The sequence below is a fragment of the Phalaenopsis equestris genome, unplaced genomic scaffold (genome assembly GCF_001263595.1).
Source record: "Phalaenopsis equestris unplaced genomic scaffold, ASM126359v1 Scaffold224738, whole genome shotgun sequence".
In the NCBI taxonomy this organism is placed as follows: Eukaryota; Viridiplantae; Streptophyta; class Magnoliopsida; order Asparagales; family Orchidaceae; genus Phalaenopsis; species Phalaenopsis equestris.
Genome location: NW_018242808.1, coordinates 1 through 12,773, shown reverse-complemented (window position 1 = coordinate 12,773; position 12,773 = coordinate 1). Strand labels below are relative to the sequence as shown.

Genomic DNA, 12,773 nt, shown 5'->3' with positions numbered 1-12,773 from the left:
GGTATTCAAATCCTTGTGAGCCATTGAGCATATTTATTTTTGCCACATATAGATCATCGGGCTTATGTAATTCTGAGGTCTAGTTAGTTAGGGCAATGACGATAATGCTAATGTGTGCTAAAACGAGGGATACGATGTGGGATTTTAGAATAGTATCTCCTTCCTTAAAAATATTTAATGAAAGGAGAGGATAAGGACCGATGATACTATTCGACGACTCTTGAGGAGATGATCACCCAAGATACTCTTATATTGTTTTTAATTCTAGGTTAAATAAATTGATTAACTTGTGGACTGCACCATTCTAACAAAAAATGTTTTAAATAAAAAAAATATCTTTTGCATGATAAAATGAATTTTATGTGCATGAAAATTAAGTTCAAATGAAAATATTTGAATGTCCATTTTTAATCACTTGGATTGAGGTTAGTACTGCCCTCCATAGATTGTTAGATTGGTAGCTCTTACTTATGGTCGGAAAGCACACAGTCCAGCTCTGAGCCCCCACCTTTAGCAATGTCTTACACCCAGTCCTGGTCCTCTATATGTGACTATGGGTTTTCTTTTACATTTGTTTTGCTAAAAGTAGTTTTCTGACTTTTTCTTGTAACAAACACTACTTATTTACTTGTTTGCAATTTATTTAAATTTCATGCAAATATACTATGCTTTATGATGCTAACCATGCAGCAGTAGTAAAGGCCCAGGTAAGCATTTATTTTTTGTAATGCAATTTTATTCACTTACTTTACAACACTTTCCTTAATTGCATTTATTTACTTCAACAGCAAAAATGTACCAAAACTAAGAGTTACAAACCCATTTTTCAAAATTAAACAATATTTTTTAAAAAACCAAATAACAATTGCATAATACGTTTTTTTGAATTTACGGGAGTCCCTCGGATGAGTTAACTCACAATTGCTAACGAGATCTTCCCAATTTAAATGAGTTTGATAACTCATTTAGACTAAGTAAATTCAAAAGAAATTAATGACACCAGAATGAGGGAATCGTGGGATCCTAACTGGTATCGCTCTAATCAACGTTAACCCCCCCCACATAATGCTTGAAAAACATCAAAACTTGTTACTTAAACACACTTGGTAAAACCACTTGAAGCCTTAGACTTTAGGATAGCTACTTTGATGAGGAGCTTGGAGCTAGCTTTGAGGGAACCATTCCACATAGCAAGTGGATCTACAACAAAAACCTTTTTTTTAGATTAAATAATGGATTTCAATTATATTTGCCTTGTGAAACATAGATCCTCACTTTATTTTTAGGTGTTTGCACAGTCGTGCAGTTCAATTTTAGTCTTAACTCGCCTTAGGCTCCAAGACCGTCAATTGTTATGATCTAAATCCCCTGATCTTCTATGGTTATTTGTATGATTGTATCATAAAAATGTAAGCCCTAATTAATAATAATTGGTAGGATGAAACATTCAATAACTATAGGATAGTTTGGGAAGTGACTGAGGTTCTCCTCAAGATACGTGACATCCCCTTGTTTTTCTTTCTTTTTACTCCATAATAATTCTTCCAAATTTGAGCCTTGCCCATTTGACACTCCTTTGTACGAACTTTGAAAAGTCCTACTACTTAAATTTCTTGAAGACAATACTTTTTTATCTAAATCAAGAGTTTTCTTAGATGACCTCGGTTATTTAAGATGAAATTAACTATAGCAGCTTGCCCATATAGGGAACTTTATATCCCAACTTAATATAAACACTATCTAACCTTTCATATTAGATAGAAATTTTTGGTCAACATAATGGTTCGCAGACTAAAACAGATGTCATAAATTCTTTGGTGTATTTAAGCGAGCCTCACTAATAAGTCATATGTTTACCCTTCGGGGTATACATTGCTTGAAGCGAGCCTCACTAATAAGTCATATGTTTACCCTTTGGGGTATACATTGCTTGTAGTGTTGTGCTCGTTTATTTAAATTATCATCTATATGGGATTGATTTAGTCTCGCATTTTCAAAATTAAAGTATTACTTTCAAAACCATATATATTATTTTAAATCAAATATCTTTTTCCCAATTTGGCGAACGACGATATTTTTACCGATTCTTAATTTACTTTACAAACTAGCCATTTAAAATATTAAAATTTGTTGTGAAACACAATGACCCAAGAGGGCAATTATTTCATCCAACTAGTGAATACTAGACTAACCTTAGGATTAAGGGGAACCAAGATCTCAGGTGGGTACAAATTGATAAGAAGATAAGATTTGATGTGTGTAAATTGGTTGTTTCTAGAGTGACAGGCTAGATTCCTACCAATTTGACTTATGGTTTCATACCTTAACACAGGGATTCAGCCAATATAGTGGAATAAGCTATGGGACTCTAATTGTGAGAGGATAGATAGTTCTGACGGGGTAATAACGATGTTAAGGAATCAACTTTTAGTTAGCCAATATTTTTTACACAGTTAGAAGAGGGTAAAGAATTGGTATGCTCCAATTTTTCACTGGTTATAATGAATTCTAATCATTTCATTCCTTCACATTATCTAAGTCATAACACTTGAAAGGTATTTTTTATCATCTCAAAATTTATCCAACCAATTTCTTTAAGTGCTTCATGGGTGGAAGCCCAAAATTATTTGTGTTTAAGTTTGTGAGTTATGATTGCTTGTGGTGTGTTATGTTTGTTTTAGTGTGGATTGATCAGTTTGACTAATGTTGGTGGAAATTTAGAGTATTTGTGGATTAATTTGATCTTTGTGCCTCATAAGGGTGGTGATTCCTTAACTTCTCATTATGGCTAGACTTGTATATGTTCTCTTGTAGTAGTTGGATTGAAGAGTCCATAATAACTTTGGTCTCAACTGAACTTGAGCTTTATAAGAGACATCTTGAGTTTGGATAATGACAGTTCCATCTCAAGTTTGTTACTTCCATTCTCTAACCTTGATTTCATTCGGTAGGGTCACATAGCTGATTGATGAACAACATGTGGATGATCTTACACTATCCTTATAATGGGAACAACATGTGGATGATCTTACACTATCCTTATAAGAGGTGCATACTTAAAGGGATATGGTAATGTCTGAAGTTGGTATTCATGAGCTAATATATCAAGTCTAATTGTATTCATAGGTTTAAGCCTTATAAAAACATTTAAAAGTACCCAATTGACTAGTGTAGTGATTTCGCTAGAAATTGGAGGTAAGGTAGTAAGATATGATAAGTTAAAAGGAAGAATTAACCTAATTTATCATGTGTGTTTGTGTTTTTGTTACAATAATATAAAGGTCTTGGGAAACACTTAAATATATAATCTTATGTTGATACCTATTGTGCTAATAAAATTTTCTTTAATTCAATTTATTTCTGGCACATTTAGTTTAGATTTACTTTCTGTTGCATTTTTTTTTGTCCAGATGAATACTTAAAGATGTTTCTGATAGATATTTGTAGTAGAAAGAATTTTTGAACAATTTTTGTTCCTACTTATATTTTCTATACTGAATGCTATACATGTTAAAAATCAAGTTTGTGGGGTAGAAAAATATTTTTAAAACTTTACTTTATTTGTCCTCAGTAGCCTATATTTATTTTGATATCACTTTTAAAATGAAAAATGGTATGAGAAATTATCTGTAGGTTCTAATTATTTTGATTTTAGGAATGTTAGAAAAAACTTAGCTAGGGTCCTATGTGAAGAAACTGTTCTAGAGTTAATAAATTTTGCAGGAAACATTAAAAAAATGATTTTGTTGTTTATGGTCGAAAATATTTGAATATTTGTAAACCTAAGATTCTTAGATTTATACTTAATGAGATTTGAGTCTTTATTGAAACTTTTTTAAAAACTAATACTTAAGCTTTTAAAATTTTAAGGAAAGTTTTGAGTTTTTTACTTTAGGAAGAGGATAGTGAAATTTAAAAAGATTAAAGGCCTATTCAGATACAACAATCCTCACATAAAAGAGTAAGGATTAAAAAGATCCTAAAATAAAGAAGAAAAAAGAAAAAGAAAATAAAAAGAAAAGAAATTGAAAAGAAAAAAAATTTTTAAAAAAAATAAAAAGAAAAAGAAAATATGTGGGGAGAAGCTTGAGGATTAGGACTTAGTTAAAAATTGATTTCACTTGAATCTTTCTAAGGAAGAAAACTTAGGATCAAACCTAAGCTTAATTTCATATTGTATTAGTAAATATTATTTTCTTAGAAGTCATAAATTCTATAATTAATATTTATCTAAGAATCCAAAGTTTGGAAATTTTTTTTTTTAATAAAATAGAGAACTAGGATTCCTAAGTTTAATACTAAATATTATGATACCTTAGATATCATCCAATTTACTGGAAATTCTTTTAAGTTGGACTATAAAATTTCTAGAATAAAATTTTAGGACTTCTTAAGGAAACTCACTAACACAAATCAATATAATTTTAAAAGTTATGGTGTTACTTGAGGACAAGTAACATATATGTTTGGGTGAATTGACATGCTAAAAAAATGTGCAACTTTTTATATACATTTTACGCTCATTTTGAACGATATTACACATTAATGAAAGATATTTTGCATGTTTCTTGCTTTAGGTACAAGAAATGGAGTTTTGAAGTAAATGGAGCAAAAATGACACAATTTGGAGTCAAATCGAGCAAGGAATAAAATTTTAATCTGTTGCATTTTGATATGTATATCACTTGCGATAGATTGGAGCTGAAACGTTGTGAAACGGGGGTGCTGCTAGAAGGGTGGTGCCTAGACACCAGAAAGTGACGCCTAGCCACTGTCTCTCTCAAAAAAATGATGGCTAGGCACCAGAAATGGTTGTGGATGAATCTAGCTGCTCAAAGAGTTTATAAGGCATTATTTGGGACTGGTGAAGACAACTTTTTCCATTTCAAACTCTTGGAAACTCCAAGCGCATCCAAAGGTTGCAGGTAGGAATAGGAATGTAGATTTCTATCTTTTCTGGTCAGATTGGTGAGAGATTTCGAGAGATATGTGTAAGGAAATGTACGAGCATTGCATGGATCGGCATGAGACCTTTTTGGAGAGATTTACATTTTTTTTCAAAGAAAAAAGATAAGTCTTATATTCTTGATTATCTTGAAATTGTTGTAAACACTTTCTATGGGCTTTACTTTGATTTAGTGAAGTTTTTTGTTAAGTTTTATCCATTCTTCATGAATAGTTTTCTTTACTCTTTTCTTTTGATATGAAGTAGTGACATGAGTAGGAAAATTCTATTTAATATAGAATAACTTTTATTTTCATGTGATGAGTAATATCTCCTTTGCTTCATTGACATAACTTAAGTGGCAATATATTATGTTAAAATCTATTTTTAGTGAAACTAAGACTCGGGAGAGCAGTGATTTCACAACTTGAGTGCACTCACATTGATCGGTTGGCTATGTTGAAGTAGTTTAGGCGGAAATGAAACTTTTAAGGAATTATAATTCATGATTTTTTTCTATTAGGAGATTCTAAGTGATAACTAGTTGTGTAAAACTAATAGAAGACTAAGCATACTTATACACTCTGGAGATGATAGGTAGACTTATGTTCCTAGTTGGAACATAATTATTACATAATTCTATTAATTATTTATTTTACTACTTATGTAATTATCTTCATTTTACTTTTATTTTGCAATGACTTGAATGCATGTTTAGGAATTTAGATTTTAACTGGTTCTTAGTTTACTTACAATGACTTGAATGCATGTTTAGGAATTTAGATTTTCTTATAAATTCTCTTATTTTATAAATGTCATGGTATTTTCACTGGTTCTTAGTTTACTTTGCAAGTTGGTCATTTAAAATGTTAAAAATTTGTTGCAAAATATAATGACTCGAGAAGGCTATGATTTAACCCAACTAATGAATACCGCACTAACCTTAGAATGGTGGGGAACCAAGATTTTGGGTGAGTGGAAATACATAGATAGATAAGATTTGATGGGTGTAAATTGGTTGTTTCTAGGGTGAGAGGCTAAATTCATACAAAGTTGACTTAAGATTTCATACATTAACACCGAGATTCGGCCAATATAATGGTATATGTTATGGGACTCTAATGGTGACAAAGTAATCGGGATGTTAAAGAATTGACTTTAAGTTAGTCAATGTTCCTTATGCACTTGGAAGAGGGTAAAAAATAGGTGTGCTTCTATTGGCCTCTGGCTACATTAAATTCTAACTATTCCATTCCTTCACATTATCTAGGTCGTCACACTGGAAAGGTAGTTTTTATCATCTCAAAATTTACCAATACAATTTATCTAATTAGGTTTATCTTTAGATTTAGATTTGTATTCAGGAGTCGTTATTAGAAAAACACCCTTAATTATCATTCCAAACTTAATCCTGATATTAGTATACTAGAATTAGCCTAAGAGATTCTTACGTCGCTTCTTTATGGGGTCGACACTCTGGTCTTAAAAGAAAATCCTATACTACTTGTAACGATATGCATACTTACGTAGAACCCCTAGCGTGTAAACTATGATTCAATTTTAAATTCTATAACATGCCCATTTTGTACATTAGCTACCTAAGAAAACTGGGTCAAGATTTTGGCCATAGAATTAAATATCTGTGTAAGTGCAGGTCGAATCAAGTATTTGGTGCCATCACCGGAGATTGAAATTGAAGTAATTACACATATATTCATGCACAAATTCTAAGGGGAATCAGAAAGAACATTCAAAATTGCAAAAATTAGAGTGTCCATTCCCCATACAGATGTGTCCACACCACTGTATCGAAGGTAGCAGCGTGACCACACTGGAATCGAGTGTGACCATGCCAACTAATCAATGTTGGCGAACCCCGTCGGGATCGGACATGACCATGATCATGAAGTGGGAAACATCTTTGGAAAGTCATTTCTTGATAATCTGAGAATAAAGCTGTAAATATGGATTTATGGTAGCCTGAAAGGGAGCTTGGACCATCAGGGATAGCTGGAGGCAGAGATGGAGGGATTTGGTGAGACAAAAAGCTTCTCTCTAAGGGCCTTCTTCCTAACTTGAGTTTGAGGTCCAAAGGGATGTTCTTCTTATTTATTCTTTTTTATTTCTAATTTTTTGGAGAGAAAATTGTATGAGAGAAGGAGCTTCTACTTTGGTGGGGAGGACAAGTTATTTTATAAGTATTTACCATCATATTTTTCTGCAACAATTATTTTCATAGACCTTTTTTCTGTTGCTCTTTCTATCATTTGTAGATATGTTCTTTTTCACCTCTCCGTGATGGTAGACTCATGATTTTTGTGACTTCTCATTTTGGCTTTCCTATGACATTTTTAAGCTTTCATGTAAAAGTTGTTGTGTTGACCTTTTGATTTGACTAGTTATGGTGTTAACATCTTTCTTGATCTATGAGTTTTTTCAGTCACATTGTGTAATGAATGGGTTCACCACAAAATCCTTGTAGAATGGTCATAGTTTATTAGGATTTTGCAACATAGAAAGGGGATCAGATGAATTCTGAGAAATGACATGGGGTTAAGCAAAATCTGACTTTGTTAATTCCTCTTTTGATCTAGGCATATGCTTAAAAAGATCATTTTATCCTTTTTGACAACTATCAAGGGAAATAGTTAGAAAAATCGTGAACCACCACGACACCTTAATCACAAAAGCACACGCTTCATGTCTCTTGACAAATCATAAGATTTCACCTCTTGTTGTTTTTTATATTTTCTAGCTCAGGTTTTTTGGTTTCTGTTTGTGAGTAGAATTGTAATAATTAAATCTCTTACTTTTGATCATGCTAAAATAGTTTTATATTTTTAGAAAACTAGAGATTCACCCATTAAAATATTTCTTAGCCCTTTCCTTGTTTAATTAATATGTAATATTGTGAATCTCCATTATTACTTGACACATATATTTTTTTGATATAGCCGAATTTCCTCATCTCAACTTTTCAATCCATCATGGAGCTTGATGTGCTGCTGAGAAGTGGAGGAAAAGGAAATAAGGGTGGTTGGGGCTTGATTTGGTGGCGAAGAAAAAGTGGAGCATAATAGAAGAGTGCTAAGGTCTATATTGGTGGTGAAGAAAAGAAGGAGGAGAAAATAAGGGTAATAGGAACTTTGTTTAGAAGTATAAAAGAGAGAAAAATAAGAGAAAGAAATAAGAGAGAAGAAGTGGGGCTAGTTTGGTGGTGATGAAAGAAGGATAAGGAGGCTCCGTCAAAAGAAAGATGAAAATGAGAGGAGAAGGTGAGGAAAGATAAAGAGATTCACATCATATTTCAAAGAGAAAAGTTTCAATCAATATTTAAAAAAAAAACTCATGCTTGATAATTTATACGAAAAAAAATAATAGGATATATCTTGTTTTGATGGAATCTCATAATAGATGTATGCATGTCCCTTGATTTTTGTGAAAAGAGTAGAAGAGAGAAGAGGGTTTCATGACTTGATGAGGAGAGGAGGGGAGGCATGGGATATAGAGGAAGAATAGGGAGAGGAAGTAGTTTTTTCTAGTTGCACATAGAAGAGAGGGAAATGCCAAAAAAAAATTAGAGAGGGAAAAAGGGTGTGGATTTTCGGCCAAGGCTATAGAAGAAGAATGGTAAGGCCTAAACTTAAATGAGGAGGCTAATAGAATTTGGCCGAGAAAGATCAAGAAATATGAAATTAGATGTGGGGGGTGGGGGTTGGTGGATTACATTGTGTAATTATATTTTTATAGCCGTAGCTACACCAATAGTGCCATATCTATGCCAGAAGGTGGCATAATCACACCACCAAAGAAGCTTTTAATTTAGTTGCTATTGCTCTCCTCTCAAGCCTTGATATCCTTCATTGCATGGAAAATCCACCCAAGGAAGGATGAAAGAAATTTTAGGCCTAGAGATTTGACAAAAACTTGTTCAACATCAGGTGCACTAAAGTTGTCTCAGGTAGAGTATTGAAAAGATCTAACAGGGAATTTACACGAGTGAGGCAAGAAATTATGCACCCCCTTTAGCGGGCCACTTCATGTTATAATTTAGTTGCTATTGCTCTCCTCTCAAGCCTTGATATCCTTCATTGCATGGAAAATCCACCCAAGGAAGGATGAAAGAAATTTTAGGCCTAGAGATTTGACAAAAACTTGTTCAACATCAGGTGCACTAAAGTTGTCTCAGGTAGAGTATTGAAATAATCTAACAGGGAATTTACACAAGTGAGGCAAGAAATTATGCACCCCCTTTAGGGGGCAACTTCATGTTGTCTAATGGATTATCTCTAAAGTCTGAAGCAGAGCAAGCACAAATGCGGAGAACTTTGACTGCTTCAGTAGTTAAGAGTCTAGTGTATGCTTTGATATGTATGAGTCTAGATATTGAATATGCAGTAGAAGTGGTCAGCAAGTACATGGGTAATCCTGGAAAGAATCATTGGGAGGCTATGAAGTGGATTCATATGTACTTTAGTGGAACAATCAACAACACATTTTGCTTTGGTAGTGCAGTGATCGCTCTACAGGGATCTGTAGATTCAAATCTAATAAGATATTTGGATTGTAGAAGAGGTACAACTTGATATATCTTTTCTTCAGAGAATGTGACATTAAGTTGGATTTTCAGACTGCATATGATTGTCGTACTTTCAATTATGAAAGCTAAATATATTGTTATGATTGAGGCAATCATGTAGATGACTCTGCTACAAAGCTTTATAACAAAATTAGGCAAAGAGTATCAGATTGGAAAGCATCACGAGTAACAATATGCGTGTTATTCATCTTTCCAAAAATGATACTTTACATGCTAAGATAAAGCAAATTCAATTGAGGTATCACTTTATTAGCTTTCCCCTCTAAGATGGGTGTTTGTTCTTAGAGAAGATACATACAGTTTGCAAACTTATTGATATGTTAACTACTAAGGTTGTGGCTATCGAGAAACTGAAGCTTTACTTCAGTTGGAGTCTAGGAAAGTTGAGACCAGAGGTGAGCTAAACTATAATACATGTCTATGAGGATGGTACAGATGAATGTACAAAAAATGAAGGATAGGTGTTCTGGTGCAAATAAAATGAAGGAGAGGTATTCCGGTGCAAATAATCTCTAAGTGAGAGTTCGTTGAGTTATGGAGCTTGATTGGAGCTAGCAATAGCTGCAACACGTGGCAAAGGCGCCCAAGATCCACAGTAGAGTGGCTCTCCACACCATAAACACTATCCCCGTGCTTGGCTACCGAGATGGCGGCACCGCGACGCCCGGCAGTGGAACGAGTGCGCCACGGGTTCTTCTGTTTTGTATCCCATAACAGAGTAGTGAGAACCCACATGCTCAGAGGAGGCACGAGTGTGCCAGGACGAATACTTCTCCAGTTACAGGATTTAATCCCCCATTTTCACAATAGGAATTTTCTTTTGCAAGGAGAACTCTCTTAAATATTCCTCGGCTATACTTTTGCATGGAGCAGTAAAGTGTTGAGAAAAAGAATTTCGGCTGCAGTAAAGAGAGGAGGGGCATCCCGAAGTTGTTGTAAGTTTCAGGAATAAAGAGTTGAACCAAATGGTGTAAGATTTCTTATAATTATTTTGGTGGACTTAGATTTTTTCCTTTTCTCGGGTTTTTCAACGTTAAATCATGTTGTGTTTTTTTTGAATTTCTTTGTTGTATGCTTTTATTTTAATTTTGTTCCAAATTTCTCGAACCGGTATGTTTTTCACAAAGTGGTTTTGATTGTTAAATGATCAATTACGGAGTTTCCATCCCATCTCTCCCTCTCCCCTCCCTATATTTAGTCTGCTTTATAACTGTAAATCTTGCCAGTAGGATCTAGGAGTTAATCACTAACAAAATTGGATTTAGCAAGTGCCCACTTTAATCAGCTAAAGGGCCTCTCAAACTGATTGATCATATACCATTTTGCCCTCGTACAGCCATTCAAAACATGAAAATTAGATCCTGACATTTTTGTTCATATAAATCATAAAAGAAATGCTCACCCTCTGTGAAAAATACAGCAGCTTCTTATCCAATGCTGTTAAAACTTTTATCACTTCACCAATTCTTGGAAAGAAACTAACAATAAGATGAACTAAGACCCCAAATTCAAACAATCTCACAAATAAAAAAAAAATGGAAACTCCTCTTACAAGGGTTCAAATGTACACATAACCCTGCACCTTAAAACCCTATCCTTCACATAAAATCCAGGCGTCACCATTTTCTTGACCTGTGCTGGTGCTCCCTGCTGCTTGTATGGAAGAGCATCCTCCATGTACATGGGATCAAAACGTCTGTTCTCATCAACTCTGAATATCATTACAGGAGGGTTAAATGAGTATGCCAAAAGATGAAGCAACCAAAGGCACTTAGCCGTAACAATGAATGATTGAAGGACAATCTCAGGCCATGGCCTCCACCAGTTGAGAATAGAAACAATACAGCTCATTTTTTTATCACAAAACTGGCTAAAATCTTTACCATAATAATTTGTACCCTTTCTTAAAATATCATTCCAACTCATATTACGAAACAAAACAAATGCTGAAAAATTCTCCAAGCGGTTTTGGTTGGGATCTAAAACCTTTGGTGAACCGTTTTTTTGGAAGATACAATTCTCAAAATCCTGATACAGATACTTGTTTATGAGAGCTTCCAAGAGGGAAATAACCTCCTCTGAGTTTTTATTGTCTGGAGTTATCGGGTATTGATGGAGAAGTATACTTAGCTTATCCATTAAACTGCTGTCGGTTTCATCAATCTGGCTGATTAAAGTTTCGCAGAAAAGTTTAGTAGAAATTCTTACTTCAGAGACAATATGTAGAAACTCCTCCACCACTACTTCATGGCTTACAGGCATGGACTCATCTGTGCTCCTGCCACTGTTAATTTTCTGCTTTGTTCTCTTCGAATTGTTCAGAACTAGGCTGTCCTTACCCTGAATTTCTTGTTTGAGGGCCATCTTCAGCTCCTCACAGTAGGATTCCAAGCTAAAAAATTTTCGCTGCAGCTCTCCCAGTGAAGATCTCATCTCTGCAACTTCTGTCATCGCAAAGCGCCTCTTCTCATAGGCCTCTTGTAACTCATCCCTCAACATATCAATTGAGAAAACTCCCCATTCCTTCTTAAGCTGGGATAGATCCTCTGATTCAATGGTTTTTGGAGACACTTCATGCTTGGATTTCATTTTTGATCCACGAAACAGCCATGAAAATGTTGGCCCTTTGCTCTTCAATTGACAGGACAATGATGTCGGTTTATCAAGTGAAGTCACTGGACCACCAAGACTTTTAGATTTCGCCTGCTTAATTTTTTTCAAGCCATGCTTGCAAGAAATGGAATTTGTACTAGTTTCAGAGTCTCCTGTAGTGTTTCTACTTGAAGATTTGAAGAGATCAGCTCCTGGAGCTGTTTGCATGAAGTGATTGTGGTCTAGGAATAAGTTTTTGTTGGACAAATGTTCAGTGGAAAAATCATACTTGTCATTATTCAGGGAAGAAAGTCCATTTACAGATTTTGTATCAGATTTTTCAAGTTCACTACTTTTGGCATTCCCTATCAGAGTAAATCTGCTCCAGCTTTTCATAAGATTTCCATTAAAACGAATATGAGGATGACGAGGCAACGGTTCTTCTTCATAAGTCTGCAAGAAGCATTGGTGAGTCAAAAGAAAAGATTTTCTTTTCCGCAAGAAAAATAATAAGAAGATTAAATTAACTGCATACAAGAAAATACATCTTGAAGAAAAAAAAATTAAAATAAGTCATCCATATGCATACTGCGCTTACAAAAGTTTTAAATTTTGTTATGCACCAAAAAATATAAA

At 34.1% G+C, this 12,773-nt stretch overlaps 1 protein-coding gene across 1 annotated transcript; it reads right to left on the bottom strand.

Moving 5' to 3' along the window:
• Nucleotides 1-10,821: 10,821 nt before the first annotated feature.
• Nucleotides 10,822-12,581, bottom strand: LOC110037761 (IRK-interacting protein-like; the record flags this gene model as incomplete). Its single annotated transcript, XM_020742464.1, is given in 1 exon segment — nt 10,822-12,581. A coding segment is annotated over 1 exon segment (1,488 nt), but the record flags the coding sequence as incomplete, so codon positions are not given.
• Nucleotides 12,582-12,773: the final 192 nt, after the last annotated feature.